The sequence below is a fragment of the Nannobrachium achirus genome (genome assembly GCF_963921795.1).
Source record: "Nannobrachium achirus genome assembly, contig: SCAFFOLD_286, whole genome shotgun sequence".
Classification (NCBI taxonomy): Eukaryota; Metazoa; Chordata; class Actinopteri; order Myctophiformes; family Myctophidae; genus Nannobrachium; species Nannobrachium achirus.
In genome coordinates, this window is record NW_027664771.1 from 72,501 (window position 1) to 90,000 (window position 17,500).

At 43.0% G+C, this 17,500-nt stretch overlaps 1 protein-coding gene across 1 annotated transcript in view; it reads left to right on the forward strand.

The window, feature by feature from the left end:
• The window catches only part of LOC308280804 (nucleolar protein 4-like), a gene marked incomplete at both ends in the record, with an annotated part of 49,831 nt that overhangs the window by 31,547 nt on the left and 784 nt on the right, over positions 1-17,500 (forward strand). The window contains 2 exons of the mRNA XM_080755121.1: positions 2,978-3,130; positions 10,591-10,702. Coding sequence (XP_080611247.1) covers positions 2,978-3,130; positions 10,591-10,702 — 265 coding nt within the window. The remainder of the gene's footprint in view (positions 1-2,977; positions 3,131-10,590; positions 10,703-17,500) is intronic.

The following is a 17,500-nucleotide window of genomic DNA, read 5'->3' on the forward strand; positions in this document are numbered from 1 at the left end:
CATTGATGTGTCCGTCCCCACCGGATTTGTGTCGTTTCTACTCTGGTTGTCTCTCGAGACTGTTGGTTTCCACAAATGCTTCCATCTAACTGTACTGTAACTGTACATTGTGCATCAGTGCTGAAAATCGGCAGAAAATAATGTGGATGCCTTCATGCCCCTCCACTTCAGTTTTGGAAATAAGTCCCACTGTAAATCTAATTAGTTGAAGCCTATCTAGAATGTGGCTAAGCAGAAATGTCAGTTAAAAATATATGTACATATGTGTGCATTACTTTTGGGTCTTTTTTCCTCTCTAATATTCAAATATGGTGGAATACTTGTCCTCCTTGAGAGACTAGATTTGAAGTTTTAGTTACTAACCCCTTAGTGTCTAAACTCTAATATCTTTGGGTTAATATCCCTAAAATGTCATCATGGGTCAAGATATGAAGTGCCTTCAAAATAATCAGTAAAATCTTAAAATAGGTTTTTAACAGACAGGCAACCAGAGTATGTTCAAATAGAATAATATATCTATTATTGTTCAAATCTAGTGTTCTATGCAATTTAAGCATTTGTAAGGGTTGTACCTAAATCAGAATTGAATTGGTCAAATCAGATTCAGGATTTCAATGGGAATATTCAATGATACATTTGATATACAAAGGTCTATGAGATTCCATTTCAGTGTTTCAGTTTAGACCACGTTAACACAGTCAAGTAGGACAGATATGAACAGTTCTGTACCGCAGGTCCGCTACCTGGAAGCAGCTTAACCATAAAATAATTCTTGGACCCATTTGAATGACCACCTGTGGGTCCCGGACATTGAAAACCTAGCAACATCAGTTACGTCACTGAATTGTCTGTTCATTTGTTTATTTCCAACCAGCATCAAGACGGTTTCATTTAATCGTATTTCCTCCAAGAAATGTACAATACTGACATGATGCCCATAGTCAAGTCACACACACACACACACACACACACACACACACACACACACACACACACACACACACACACACACACACACACACACACACACACACACCCAGACACAGGCTCACCTGCCCCATGAGGTCGGCCTCCTATCGGTTACCATGGTAGCAGCAGAAGTTGTGTGTATTTGTGTGTGTAATTTTTCTGTTCTTGTGACTCTCTGTGGACATACAGAAACCTTACTCTCAAATATTCTCCTCTTCATCAGTCCACCACCTACTCTTGGCCTCGCATATCTCACTCTCCCTTTTTTTGAAAGATTTCTTTTTTGGCTTTAATGCCTTTATTGATAGGATAGTAGTGTGACATGAAATGGGGAGAGAGATGGGGAGTGACATGCATCAAAGTCCGTCGGGATCGGGACTCGAACCTGCGATACGCTGTCAGGCTACTTTGGAGCCCAGGAGCCTGGTGCTACACCAGCGATCCAGGCCTCTCTCTCTCTCTTTCTTTTTCTCACTCACTCAGTCACTCTTCTATCCCTTCCTCCCTCTTCAAACAGATTTGTCTTTCTCTGTCTCCTGTCTCCCTCTCACTTCCTTGCACATGCATGTGCACACACACACACACACACACACACACACACACACACACACACACACACACACACACACACACACACACACACACACACACACACATAAACACACACAGTTTCCCACTCTCCTTTGCTCCTCGGTGGTTCACTTAACTATGCCATGGCCTTGTGGGAAATGGAAAGTGCGTGCGTGCGTGCGTGCGTGCGTGCGTGCGTGTGAGAGAGAGAGAGAGAGAGAGAGAGAGTTTCTGTCTATCCATCTCTTTAGTAACTACTGACTCCTCTCTCCGTTATGGTCTGTGTCTAGCAGTCCTCTCTTTAGGAGGTTTGGGTTCGTGAGTAATTACTGTACATATGGCAGTCACTAGTGAGTTGTTATAGCAATAATGTGTATACTGTAAATCAGAGGTTTTCAACAGGGGGTTCGGAACCTCTAGGGGGTCCTCAGACTTACTACAGAGAGGCCGCCAAATGTTTGTGTGATAGGACAGCATCCCTATTATGAGGATAACTTTAGCCAAAAATAGCCAATGATGCAGATCGGCTATTTTCGGCAAAGAGGTTTGTTGAGGGGAAAAGGAGCAGACCAAGTGCATAGTGGAAGGTAAATTTAACTAAGCATTGACAGTCAGTTAAATGTCTGAAGAATACACATTAACATGAATCCAACACATCGCTTATGATAGTGCTGTCAAACAAGTCTAAGCCATCTATGAAATCCATGAAAGGTTTAATCTGCAACATGATTGTAATGTATACAATATGTAGTGGGGGTCCCTGCTTCATCTCTATCTCAGCTAGGGGGTCATTGGCCTGTAAGATATTGAAGACCGTTGCTGTAGATTAACCCATTAAGACCAATTATTGTATACTTTAGCTATTGAAAAATAGAAGATATACAAGCTCACAGCCAGTGCCACGCTGTGAGCTTGTAGATCTGCTATTTTCTTTTGATCGTTAAAGCATAAAATAATGGTTAAAGGACAACTTTGTTTTTTTTACAACAAGGGTTCGTATTTTAGATTGTCATTAGAGAAAAGAAAAGATGAGTGTTAAAATGTTTTCATTTACTTCTTTCTATCCTTTTAGTGATTTTAATGATTTTGATTTACATGCATGTCTTTTTACACAATAAGCCCATTCCCAAGATGCACCACAATCTTTCATGGTCAGATGTGACTTATGGGGGCTGCTATAAATAGTAACAAAGAAATTGCCGGCTTATTGTGTCTAAAAAGACATAGCCACTTGTACGCATGCCCCCACCCACTGAAGTCAAAATAAAGTCAACATTGTAACACTCTACTTTTCTTTTCTCTAATTACAATCTAAAATATGAACCCTTGTTGTAAAAAAACAAAGTTGTCCTTTAAAGTAATAATGCATAATAATGCGTTCCAGGTCTATTATTCTCAATCTCTCTCCCTTCTGGTGTGTCTCTGTGCCTCCCAGCAGTGTGTGGACGGTGTGTCTGGAGGGGACTCGTCGCTGAAGCGCGTGGCGGTGGTGGAGGACTTCTTTGACATCATCTATGCCATGCATGTGGAGGTCAGCGCTGATCCCAGTAAAGCTCCAAAGCACGCCGGGCAGAAGAAGACGTACAAAGCTGTGAGTTCATCGTCTTCACCAAATATTGTGTTGTATTGTATACCCAGCGCTTAACCACTTAAACCCCAGCATCCGTATTCTGGGGAAAAGAAAAAGAAAAAAAACGTTGCAGAAAATAGCAGATCGACCCACTCTGTGAGCTTTTCAGAAAATAGCTGAGCGACCAACTCTTGTCGATCGGCTATTTCAATGAAGATATTTAAAGGACAAGGGTTCATGTTTTAGAGAAAAGAAAAGATGAGTGTTAAAATGTTTTTCATTTACTGCTTTCAATCGTTTTAGCCATTTCAGCAAGTTTGATTTCAGTGGTTGGGGGCATGCGTACAAGCGGCTAAATATGTATTTTTAGACACAATAAGCCCATTCCCAACATGCACCGCAATCTTTCATGGTTAGGTGTGACTTATGTGGGCTAGTAGTGTTACTTTAAATAGTAATAAAGAATTTGTCGGCTCATTGTGTCTAAAAAGACATATTAGCCACTTGCACGCATGCGCTCACCCACTGAAATCGAACTCGCTAAAATGGATGAAACGATAGAAAGAAGTAAATGAAAACATTTTAACACTTGTCTTTTCCTTTCTCTAATTGAAGTCTAAAATGTGAACCCTTGAGTGACTCTGCTAGACAGACCGTATGAGATTTATGATGTTAATCTGCAAATGATTTGGTGCTGGAGCACCATGAGCATGAGCCCGATTTCTTTAATATAAAAATATATTTTTCTTAAAATAAAATGTATTGATTTAACCATATATGATATCCCCAGAATGGCCAAATAACAGTATTGGGCTACTGTTTCCACACCATAGACTGTAAAAAAATATGGATGAAGGGAGCCCCTTTGGCTTCTACAGACCTTCAAAATCCACCGGCCTGGTCGGCTAGTGGTCCAGACTCACGGATCGACTCCCGATCCTGACAGCCTTTACTGCGTGTCACTCCCCACCTCTCTCTCCCCACCGGACCTGAGTTGCACTGTACTTGATGCAATCTTTTTCAGCCTACAATACACCAAGTCTTTTCACCATAAATAGACGATCTACAAGCTCACAGCGCGTCACAACGTGGGTTCCCCACAGAATAGGAATGCTGGGGAATTCAAGTGGTTAAATGATGTTATTTTCAATCCATTGTAATGGAAACAAATATTATTTTCCTTGTGACATACTTTCTCTTACATATTTAACCTAAGGTACAGTCAGGGGTGCCATGGATGGAAAAGGTTATTTATAGGGATGCGACAAAAATGTTTGAGAACCACTGCCCTAATTTATCATTAATTTTAAAAATTAACAGGACCATAATGTTTTTAATTCATATCATGATGATTGAAAAAATACTTTAAACTAGCCATTGAAAAAATAAAGTATTTATGAAAATGTTTACTACGGGTAATATAATCAAGCTAAAATCTCATTGGAAGTTGGAATTTTTAGTTTGTCTGCAGCCAGCAGAAGGGGAAATAGCGACATCTGCTAGGCCATTAATGAGAACTGCAGGGGAAACGGCTCTTCCTTATTGGCCTAATTTTGAAAACCAGATGACTGCCGCCTGTCCCACATAAATGCACGTCGAGTTACACTTATTGCATGTGATTGCGACACGCCACGTGCACAGTTCATCAAACGTATGAAATACTCACTCTCACTTTTGTCAGGCACAATGTTACAGAACACCTCGGTTAACAACACAGATAGATGATTGAGAGATACACATCATTGTAGTGTTACTGTTATTTATTTACTGACCTCAAACTTGGAGAGGAGAGAACACAAGACAGGTTTCACTTGCCTGGTTCACTCTCATGGTGTGTGGATAGTACCACTTAATCCTCTCATCAAGTTGTAAACATTCAATGAAAACTGCTTTGACACGACGGGAGGCAGAGCCTTTGCGTTTCTTTCTTTCTTTGAGGAGCCCTCCGCAACTAGCTTAGCCTTAAAAAATTAAATACATTCCCTATGACCAGCTCAGCCAGTGGCCTTGTGGTTAGAGTGTCCGCCCTGAGATTGGAAAGCAGGGGTTTTTACCAAAGACTATAAAAATGGGACCCAATGTCTGCTTGGCACTCAGCATCAAGGGTTGGATTGAGGCTAAATCCCTGCTAGCGTCATGTCCAGCGGTTGTAGTTGCACATCGTGGCTGGGGGGAGTTCTAGAACGTCATGCTACCTCACACTACAGCTACACATGGCTTGGCAAGGCTTGTTTACTTACGTATAATGAGGACAGTATCTGTATGCTAAACCGGGTAAGACTGACATGCTATTGTTTTTGAATGGCTCAGATCGAGATGAAAGGATTTATATATTATATGATATTCTGTATCTATATCATAGCTACCATGGCTGAATAAAACGTTGCAGCCCCAAAGTGCTCTGAAGCATTCCCAGCCGGGTGTTTTTGGAAGAGCACCTGGTGTTTTCACTCACACCAGGAATTTGTTTCATGACAAAAATGTTACATTTTTCCAAAGTTATCAACAAATGCCTTTCTCTCTTTGTTTCATTGCCTCCCCCTTTCTCTATCTGTTCCCTGTTCTTATTACTCACTCAGACTCTGACCCCCCCACACACACACACTCTTTCATAATGTGTGTCTGGAAGTTACCACACACACACAACTCTCTCTTCCTCTTCCACTCACTTTTCATTCCTCTTTTTGTGTCTCTGGTGAAATGCTGAGGTATCGTCCTTTAACAGCTGTCGGTCCCGCTCGTCCAGTTTTAATTTTCTGACACAGAAACACTCACATTCTTGTCAGAATACTGAAACTAAACTGACTGGCGGAGAGACAGACAGATTTTCAACTTGCTTGCAGCACACCCCAGTGTCCCTTTGGACACTTTTAACCACATACTGTACACACAGTATACCTTAGTGTCCCTATCCTGGGCATGTCATAAAAGGCGAGCATTCTGTGAAAATAGCCGATTTTCAATCTCACGCCTTGAGCTTGTAGATCGGCTATTTTTGGCAAAGATATTTGGTGAAGAGGGGAAAAGGAGGGGGGTAAGGATAGACCCCTGGGGAACCCCTGGTAAACCAAGTATATAGTTTTTAAGTGATTGAAACAGCCCAAGGTTTGTGCAGTCAGCGCAGCCTAAAAAAAGCGGAATAGATTGCAGGACCCTCTACATGTCTCATCTGGTTGGACAGAGAGGGAAAAGCTGCAATGGTCTTGAGTATTTATCTGCTTCAAATAAACTTTTTCTCTACTTGATGCGCCCTGGCAGATACAAAGTTAAGCCCTTTGCACACAGGCGCGTTTAACCGCACGGATAAAACGGACAATATAATTTTTTGAAAAGAAAACAATGATTCTCTATGACCTCATGCACACCGGCTCCGAATTAGCCGTGCGACGAGTGGCTGCCGCCGTGCGTTTTTTTCTCGATCGAACCCAGTTCGATTCGTGCGTCTTGTCGCATGCGGTAAAAAACTCATCACTCCTTTCATGACTCCTTTTTGGATCCGCAGCGCCGATTCCGCACAGCCTTGCACACCAAATCCAATGCGTTTTATTCATGCCGCAAACGAAAAAAACGCAACTGTCCTGTGTGCAAAGGGCTTTACAGTAGGTGTGACCATAGCCCTTAGTGGTTTTCTGTAGCCATGAGATAACTGACTATTGTCAATTGTCACTAGTGTTCAGTGCATCACATACCACTGGAACATTCCTTGTCAGACTGCCAATAAAGTGAATCTAATATTCCCCCACACTGTCTTGCACTTTCTCGTTAACGCTTTTAGATTGTGACTTTCCTGAGGAAGGTCACACAATGGCATCATTGCTTTGTCTGCCATTAAAATGTTCTAATAGTGGAAGTGCCTTGTAGCTCAACCAGTTAGTGCATTGAGTTTACTGTATGCTCAATTTAAAGTGGCGAGGATCAGAGAAAGTTCCAATCCCATTCTCATCTTGTCTCCTCTCTATCTGCCCTCTGACTTTCTTTTTTAACAAACATTTTATAAAATAAGAAAACATTTAAATTAAATTAAAATGTTTTAAAGTAAACTGAATGCTACAGAACCATTTGTTAAACGGCAATAGCTTGTAGGGGCCTAGTTTATAATATTACATTAACGGCCTGCTGCTTGTCACCATGCATCATATTGGACCCAGACCAAACTCTTTTAACCAAGTCATGTACTGTACAAGTAGGTCTGGAGGCAGAAGAGAGCGTTGAAATGGAAAATATACATGGACAGCATGATTTCTTTATTTATTTTCAGTTTTTGCTTCATTTGGATATGTAGGATAGTAGAGAGACAGGACACTAAAGGCAGAGAGAGAGAGAGAGAGAGAAAGAGAGAGAGAGAGAGAGAGAGAGAGAGAGAGAGAGAGAGAGATGCAACACTGGTCTCCAACAGGAATCAAACAAAAAAACCTAAGGTTGGGGGCCTTTGCTGTACATTAAAAACACCCTGCAATGCAGACAGATCGGATGGCCAGAGGAGGTTCAGCTTGAGTGTGTTGGTGTGGATCACTATCAACTGAAATATCCTTTATTCTGATCTGCCTATATCGCCATCCAACGGCAGAGGTTTACTTTTATGATCAGCTAAAAGCATTGTTTAATGTCTGCAACAAAGAAATTATATTTTTTTCGGGGACGTGAATGTAAACAGAAATGACATAAGTGGTAGGAAAAGCCTCAAACAGCTCACACAGTTAATACACCATCCCACCAGAAAATCACTAATCAATCCAAAACTAGAATAGACTTGCTTTTCACAAACAAAATAGATAGGGTTACAAAAACGTAACATTTTCTGACTGGTCTATTACCCATCCATCCATCTTCAACCGCTTATCCGGAATTGGGTCGCGGTGGTAACAGTTCCAGCAGAGATGTCCAGTGTTCCCTCTCCTGAGCAACATTATCCGCACCCTCTGGGGCGATCCCGAGGCGTTCCTCGGCCACTTCCTCCATCTGGTCTTTGCTCTGTCATGGGGTCTCCTCCCAGTGGGACGTGCTTTCTAGGGAGACGCTCGGGAGGCATCCGTACTAGACGCCCGAACCACCTCCTTTCCAAGTGTAGGAGCAGCGGCTCTACTTTTAATGACGTATACATTTTCTGCATAATTATGTGTATATGTATATTTTTCTGTATCAAATGTTTACTTTGTACTTTTTTGAAGTCTGTCCACCTGATGACAGAACTGACTAATGGTTTGACCCCAGCCCCACCAGGCCCAGTCTGGCCTGTCCTCTGCTCTCTGTTGATGACACTGCCCTCTTTTGGTCAATCACAGGGACTGCACCTTGTCATTCTGGAGCCCCTGTAGGCTGTGGCTGACATTTCTCTCTGCTGCGCCCTCCAGTACAACAAGACGCCCCCTCCTCCTCTCTCTCTCTCTCTCTCTCTCTCTCTCTCTCTCTCTCTCTCTCTCTCTCTCTCTCTCTCTCTATTCTACCCCTCCCCCCCTCACCTCATCATCTCTCTCTGTGTCTTTGTCCATACCTCGCATCATAAATATTCACACATCATCGCATGACTTGTTCATGCCCTCGTATGCCAAGGCCGCATATGTGCACACACACACACACACACACACACACACACACACACACACACACACACACACACACACACACACACACAGTGCATCATATGTAAAGTCAAACATACCTCGCAGGGGTGTCCTGTAAGCAAATGGATGCAGATTCAATTCCTGCGATAAAACCAATACAAGGCTGCTCACTGCCTGTGGTTAAATACTGTGTGTGTGTGTGTGTGTGTGTGTGTGTGTGTGTGTGCGTGCGTGCGTGCATTCATGCCTGTGTGTGTATTTGTGTCCATTGGAGGGTAGGAAAAAAAAAACAGTTTAAAAATATTTAAGAACTTCCAAAATAGTGCCACTAGACTGTAGAGGCAAATGACACCATATAAGCATTAGTAATAATTTATAAAGCTATGATCAAAATGAAGTATGTGCCCAGAGATAAGATCTACACATTCCTAAACTGAGGTGAGCTGAATGGTTAGGGAGCCCGCCTGGGGAACCAGAGCCCCTGGTTGTCCCTGGTTCGATTCCAGGCCAGGGTAGCAATGTCGATGTGTGTCCCTGAGCAAGACTCTTAAGCCCTAATTGCTCACACGCTCCTTGTGGCCAGCGAATCAGCTGGGTTGGGCTGGAAATGCTTAATTTCCCTCGTGGGACAAAATAGGTATATATTATTATATTGAACTCTGGGTTTGTGACATCAGCATACAATATAAATAGTGTCCTAAATCTGGTACATATCAAAACATAAAATAAATACCCAGATAAATAAGTCAATAAATAACGTAATCAATAAATACATAAGTCAATACATACATTGTGACATAGACTGTGTGTGTGTGTGTGTGTGTGTGTGTGTGTGTGTGTGTGTGTGTGTGTGTGTGTGTGTGTGTGTGTGTGTGTGCGTGCGTGCGCGTGTGCGCGACTTAGGTTCAGACAGCTACACTGGTTCCTGCAGATCGCAGCACTACTAACTGTATTGAAACACAGGATTTCAAACTGGGGCCATCAGAGGAGCCAATTCAAAACCTGTGTGTGTTTGCCTGTCCCTGGCTTAATTCAGGCACCGATTGAACTATGCCTTCTATTATCCTACCATTGCTTGAAAATGTGACAAAGACTAAAACTAAATCAAAACAAAACAACATTCTTAGAATGTCTCGCTTAAACTACTACACGTAAACCTAACTGAAATGAATCAAACATCAAACAAAAACATTATATTTCATAATGCTGGTCAGCGCGTGTGTTTTCGCTTGCACGTGACATAATTAAAATAGCGTTCCGCCAGTAAAATAATTCCAACTGCACCACTGAACAGCAACTATAATAACTACAACAGTTATAGCGGGGCATACATTACCAACATGCATCCTTCCCAACTTGCATCATTCTTGATCCCAATGTTGTCAACATGTTTCCAAGTGGCACATTTACAACACTTTTATTGGCAGGCAATATTTTCGGTCACCAAAATGTAAAAAAGTTACATTTCAGAAACGTACAGAAAGGTTCAGAAATGGTCAGAAATGTTTAAAGGGCCACTTCACCTCTGATACAACCAGATCTTATTTTATTGTTGTTTGGGACACAATCAACACAATCCTGAGTTATGCATTTTGCATCATCATGCTGCATCATATGATGCAAAACGCATCACTAGCACAGCTGAAATACTAAAATATCTCAAAACACAGATTGAACACAAAAAAATAACTCAGGATTGTGTTGATTGTGTCCCAAACAACAATAAAATAAGATCTAGTTGTCCCAGAGGTGAAGTGGCCCTTTAAATAATTTCAGATTATGTTCACAAATGTCATTTTAAAAAGTCTGTCTTGGCTGGTGTAGATGATCGTTGTGAGACCATTTTAAACACCTCCTCTCTCTCTCTCTCTCTCTCTCTCTCTCTCTCTCTCTCTCTCTCTCTCTCTCTCTCTCTCTCAGATAGCAGAAACCTATGCGTTTCTGCCCAGAGAGGCGGTGACCCGTTTTCTGATGAGCTGTGGAGAATGTCAGAAGAGAATGCACATCAGTACTACAGGACAAGACTATAAAGGTATCCCTCTCTGTCTGTCTGTCTGTCTGTCTGTCTCTCTCACCTTCACCCGAAGGTTCTAAGATCCGCTTTCTATCACCCCCCCCCCCTCTCAGTTAGTCCAGTATTAATATAGTATACATATAGTACTTATTCTTCTTTGAGCACATGAACTTGCTTTAATGTCACTGTTAAACCCGTATCAGGTTTGTTCTGATTATGAGGAACATGGGAACTGCCTGCATGAGCCTGGGTACTGAGGCATGTATTCACCTCATCCCCTTTGCTGCAGGGTTTTCATAGTAGTTGCCATGGTATCCAAGGGCTTAACTATATTATTATGTATAGTATGAGCAAGGCAATGAAATAAAATATACATTTGAGCTGCCTATTCCTGAATGGAACTTAAATGAATCTTCAGGTAAGACTTATATTGGGTTTTAAACCCTACACTTAATTGATCAGATTCCTACGGGCTCTAGCCCCCCTTCTGTAGACTAGTAAGACGCCTCAGGGCGACATCTGGCCAGTGATGTGTATCGGACCAGTTACCCATATATGGAGATCCATGTACTGTATCCCATTTATGCCCATACATGGCGATCCCTGTCTGAACCAGCCGCACAGATATGGGCTTGTCTTCCTCCATATATGGGCATTCCCATATGAAGTCCTGTTAGATATGGGCTTAATATTGATGACATCAGGTATCTCCATATATGGGCATAAAATGGGATTCTGTTAGAGTGGTTCCCATGACATAACAACATACAATATATTTTATGCCCATACATGGAGATCCCTATCTGAACCAGCCACACAGATATGGGCCACGTCTTGGCCATTTGGCCAGTGATATATATCGATGACATCAGGGATCTTCATATTTTGGGGAATACCCATGTATGGACTTTTACATGGGTGATGTCACCTGTGATATCACCTGTGATGTTACAGTGATGTGTCAAGGGAACCAACCCATAGACTGTAAACATGTGTACACACACAGAGACAAGCTGTGACATTTGATTTCTCATGGTAAACTGCGACCTTCGGCGTCATCAAACGATAAAGTCGACTTCAACTCAACTTTTTACTGAGTCGAGTTGACTTGCAAAAATCACAAGTCGTTAATGCCCTACTATATATTAGCTGTTACAGATCTTTTTTGAAAAACCTCTTGACTTAACTTTTTATGTCTGATTCTGCAGTTTCCTGTGTATTCATTTTATTTCATTTTGTACCCGTTCAATATCCATTGTACGGCGGGGTCGTCATTCATCCAATGTATTTTCGATACGGATGAGGCGGAGAGGTTTTGAAATGGTTTTATCTGCTGACTGCAGTGTGGCACTGATAACCCTGTTGGCCCTCCGTAGCCGCTCCTCACGCCACCGTCTGCCTTCAGAAACGCGTTCTCGTCAGTCGGATCATAAATCGATACTTCTCCAAACCAGAACAGTGACCCTCCTGTGGCCGTCAGTCTGTTAGTTCAGGGGTCTTCAACAGGGGGCCCGGGACCCCTAGGGGGTCCTCAAATCTTTGTGTAATAGAAACCTTTTTTTCCTCCTTTTCTATATTAACCACTTGAAACCTAGCATCCATATTCGGAGAACTTTAGCCAAAAAATAGCAGATCTTCACAACGCTGCGAGGCGTTGTGAGCTTTTAGATTGTCTATTTTCGGCAAATAGCTTTGGGGTAGAGGGGAAAAAGAGCAGACTAACTAGAGAGTGAAAGGTCAAGTTTATCAAGTATTGGCGGTTCAAGAATCCAAAATACACAGATGATTGTGCTGTCATTGTGCTGTCAAAAGATGAAACTACCGGTATATGGAGTTTCATCGGTCCCTGCTTCATCTCTCTCTCAACTAAGGGGTCCTTGGACTGAAAACGTTGAAGACCCCTGCGTTAGTTGAAAGGTGCAGTCTTCCAGGAGAAGGAGATGCCGAGACCCCCATTTCAGTGTCTTCACTCTCTCTCCCCTCCCCTCCTCCCCTCCTCATCCCTCCACCCCCATCATCCCCACCCCACCTCCCATTTTGCCAACCACCAACATCTTTCATTCCATTTCTGGCTCTCTTGGCACCCTAAAGGCACCCCATCCCCCTTTCTTATCCTCCATCAGCAGTACCCCTCCAACATAGAAACACGCACGCAGGTGCACGCACATACACGCAACACACTCCTCCACATTGTTTTCACATCATCCCCCCATCCTGCCATGGGCTGCATACTCATCCTCCCATCTCTCTCTCCACCATCCCCCTCTACCCAGCTTCCTGTCCCATTCCTATACCCCCCCCCCCATGTCTATTTTTACCCTTCCCTCCCCACCCCCCATTCCACCCCCCCATCCTGTTCTACCCCTCCTCCAAGCTCCCCATGTCATTCCCATACCCCTCTCTCTCTCTCTCTCTGTCCATCCATCCAGACATCCATCCATCCATCCATCCAGACAGACAGTCATCCATCCACCCCCCACCCCCCCTCCCGGCTCTTCTTGTGTCTGATTATGGAGGAGTCATTGGCGTGTCCTGCCTCTCTTCAATTAGCCTAATTAACAGTTTTAACAAAAAAGAAAAGGAAAAAAAAGGTCCAGGAAACCAGCTCATTTCTACACAAGGGAAGGAATGAGAGAGAGAGAGAGGGGGGGAGGGAGGGGGGGAGGGGGGGCTGCAAAAAGTTATTGTTTAATGGAATGGAAGAACAACTACTGTCAGGGACATGAGGGACACAGGAAGGACAGAGACATTTGAGTCACTGATGTTTTGGAAGGACACATTTTAGACACAAAAGGATTTGAAGTCACTCAACTTTCATAGAAAATACAGACTCTCCTGGCCTTCTGGATGCCAAAAGACAAAGATACTTATGGTCCTTACAGGCTACATAATAACTATATATATAACACAACACACAATAATATCGTCGTTGTCGGGTGGAAATGTTGTATGTCCAAGACCATTTGTTTTGTATTTGTCATTTAAAAAATGAACTAATCTAGTGAAAATAGCAAATCTACAAACGCACAACGCCTCGCACCGTAGATCGGCTGTTTTCACTACTTTTGTGCGACAACCTTGTATGATGAAGCAGGCCTTTACTTGTACGTTTACCAAAAACGTACAAACTTGAAACTTGGAGATACAAGGTTTCTGCCCAACAGTGACGATATAATAACAGAATGTTTACAGCTGGACTGCATGGATATCTGTAGGATTACAGTCCATTTAGAGTAGACAGAACACCACCACATGTGAGACATACGAATAGTGATTATACTATGAATAATTCCATTTGAAGAAAGTCAACACGTGCCGCTCCTCAGAGCCTGCCCTGTGTAGACCACTGTAGCTAAACATACAAATAGGCTGAAATAGCACTGCCCATAAAGCTAGATATCTAGTCCTCATTACACACACGCACACACATGCATGCACGCGTGTGTGTCTGTGTGTTTATGTGTGTTGTACCAGTGTTGCACTATCGCTGGGCGCCACTTGGAGAGAGCAGCTAATTGCCTTCTCACCCTGTGGGGGTCTACCCCCTCTCCTGCCCCTCCCTCATACACACCCACACACACACACACACACGCACGCACACACACACACACACACACACACGCGCACACATATGCACACACGCACACAGGACCTCAGATCCTCCATGGCGATGCTGAAGTGACTCCCACTAAAGTTCATGTGTGAATTATTAAATGTACTTAATCACTGTGGACTGGGGCTATGTTTAATTGACACAGGCAGCGGGCAGGCTGTGTGTGTGTGTGTGTGTGTGTGTGTGTGTGTGTGTGTGTGTGTGTGTGTGTGTGTGTGTGTGTGTGTGTGTGTGCGTGTGCGTGTGCGTGCGTGTAGCGTGTTACTAATATCACTGATTTCATCCACCATTGGATGTCCCAAAAGCTGTCCTAAGACAAGATCTGTATTGTACAGTAGGTGCTAACTGCTAAGGGACAGACGCTTCCCCTATTCCTAAAACACTGTGAGCAGGATTCTCATATTATTATCCTTATCACTTAAACCTTATTTACTTTGTTGCACGTCGAATAGCAAAAATATAACAAGCTAGTTCATCTGTTTTTTTTCTATGTTCTAAATTATGATATGCCCAGAATATAGGGACTAAAACTCAATTTTAAGATTAAGATGTTAGATTCATCGAAAACACCCGTCCTTGGTTCTGGTGATTCCTAATGCTCTAAATGTAAGGGGGGTCATGTGCACGTGACGTCATTAAATGACTGTCCCGCCGGGGGAAAAAAACACCATTATACAACACTGCAGACATCTATGATGTCAGTCATCTCCATATTTTACCATTCAAGTCAATGAAAATAAATGTATTCACCAATAAATACATTAAAATAAACTTGACATAATGGCCCAAGTGCGTGCCACCAAAACTGTGTGAGGAGTACCACGGCAAAATAAAGTTTATCTGGAAAGATGGAAAGAATTAAGTCGGAAAGAATAAATATCAAGTGCTATAGTGTGCCCTGTTAGGGCAACCACGCACACTAATGAAAAAAGTAATTGAAAAACAAAACAAAACAAAAACACGGCCCTGCACGTATTAAGAGGACAGTATGAGTCACCAGAACCAAGGACGGCTGTCAAGCTGTCCTTACTAAGACAGCTTGTAATCAATCTCCATTTTGATTCAGAATCGTGACAGCCCCATTGTCTTCCCATAATCTTAAATGGAATTCATGACCCTTAGTATCATCACACAACACTTTGAGGGGCCACAAACCTTGTGTGAAAGAACTACTTCTAAAAACACATTGTAGAGGGGGGTGTCTACAACTTTCTGTCACATAATCAATCACACAGCATAATCGGCTAACACACTGTCTATCATCACCCACTGGGATATATTACCAGGCAGCCACACACACATGCACGCACGTGTGCCCACGCGTGCACACACATGTCACATACACACACGCACACACACGCGCGCACGCACGCACGCACGCACGCACGCGCACACACACACACACACACACACACACACACACACACACACACACACACACACACACACCTGTCCTGAACTAGACTATCAATCACCAATCGATGATGATGCTCATGTCTATTTGCCAAGCCATATTGATTCTGCGCCCATGGTGTTCATTTCTATTCCATAGACACTCCAGATGTTAGACACATCCCTTAGTAGGTCAGCAGATGAACGACTGAAATGAGAGAAGGAATAGAGATAGAGGGAGAAAGAGAGAGAGAGAGAGGGAGGGTTAGAAAAGCTCAAATTGATTGGCTGACAGAGAGACAGAGATGGAAAGAGATGCAGAGCTGAGGTTGTGATGAATGACATAGTGGAGTGGAGGGAATGATTGGAGAGATGGAGAGATATTGTAGAGGTGAGGGGTAGAGGGAGTGATAGAAGGGATGGAGAGACAGAGAGAGGGAGAGGTTTTGTGAGAGCTGTTTGAAGAGCTATAGAAGTACTGTATGTAAGTTTAATATGTGCTTTTTTGTTGAGTGACACTTGTTGAAAGGGTTGTCTGACAACATCCGTATAAATGATCACATTTACAAGAGGCCTTAAATGTGTACTTAAGCCTCTCCAACTGATCCAAAATGCCGCGGCACGACTGGTCTTCAACCAGCCAAAATTCTCACATGTCTCCCCCCTTCTCCGCTCCATCTGGCTCCCGGTTGCGTCCCGCACTGAATACAAAACACTGATGCTGACCGTCAAAGCAGCCAAAGGTACGGCTCCTCCATACCTCCAAAACCTGATCAACCCTACATCCCCACCCGTTCACTCAGATCAGCCAACACAGGGATGCTGACCGATCGACTCCCAGATCGACATTGTTATTATGGACGTCTCTGCCGAGCGACTTTAATCGACTTTTATATAAAAGCATTGTTTAAGCATTTATTTGGGTATTTCGACGGAGCAAATGGGTTTCCTTACCTTCAGCTGGTTATAACACGAGACCGTGAAAAAAAAAGGATACGATTATGACGTCACCGCTAAACCAGGCCTCGTCTGTTTACAATAGCTTCTGCTAACCGTTAGGCTCAATGCAAACCATCGTCCATTACGCAGCTTCACTAGGTCGGATTTTGATTCGGAGATTTTGTGCGTGGCGTCTGTATACGATCCGTTGCCCAGACCGATGGTGGTTTTAGACGATCAAGCACGAATTGAACAGGATTGAGCACAGATGGCGCGCCGCTGATCTCCCATTGTGAATCAATGGAGCGACGTCACCTACCCATCCTTCAAACATGGTTTCTTCTGAAGGTTTTAGTGTTACGATGGCGCACTCTAGTGGTCTTTTTGGTGGTGGTTTATCATCATGGCTTTGAAAACAATTAAATTATACCCTATCATGTTAATAAAATATAGCTATTTCCCGGCAGTTTTAGTGCACATCCATATTTTAAGTTCGCAGGGAATAAGAGTTAAATTCGCACTCTGGCTTTCCTACTTATGATGTGCACACTGGGTGTTTATTTCTGTCATTATCCTGAATTATATCTGACAGCCTCAAACAGTCTGTCATTGGCTACTCTGTGGATTTAATACAGTTTGTCTATATTGGCCTTGCCCATGATGTTACAGGAACAATACTGCCACGTATCGATACACTGTTAGATAAAATAACAACAATAGATAGAAATTGTGTGTGTGTGTGTGTGTGTGTGTGTGTGTGTGTGTGTGTGTGTGTGTGTGTGTGTGTGTGTGTGTGTGTGTGTGTGTGTGTGTGTGTGCGCGCGCTCGTGTGCAATCTAAGTGGAGAGCGTTCCTCTTTTTCTAGATATGTC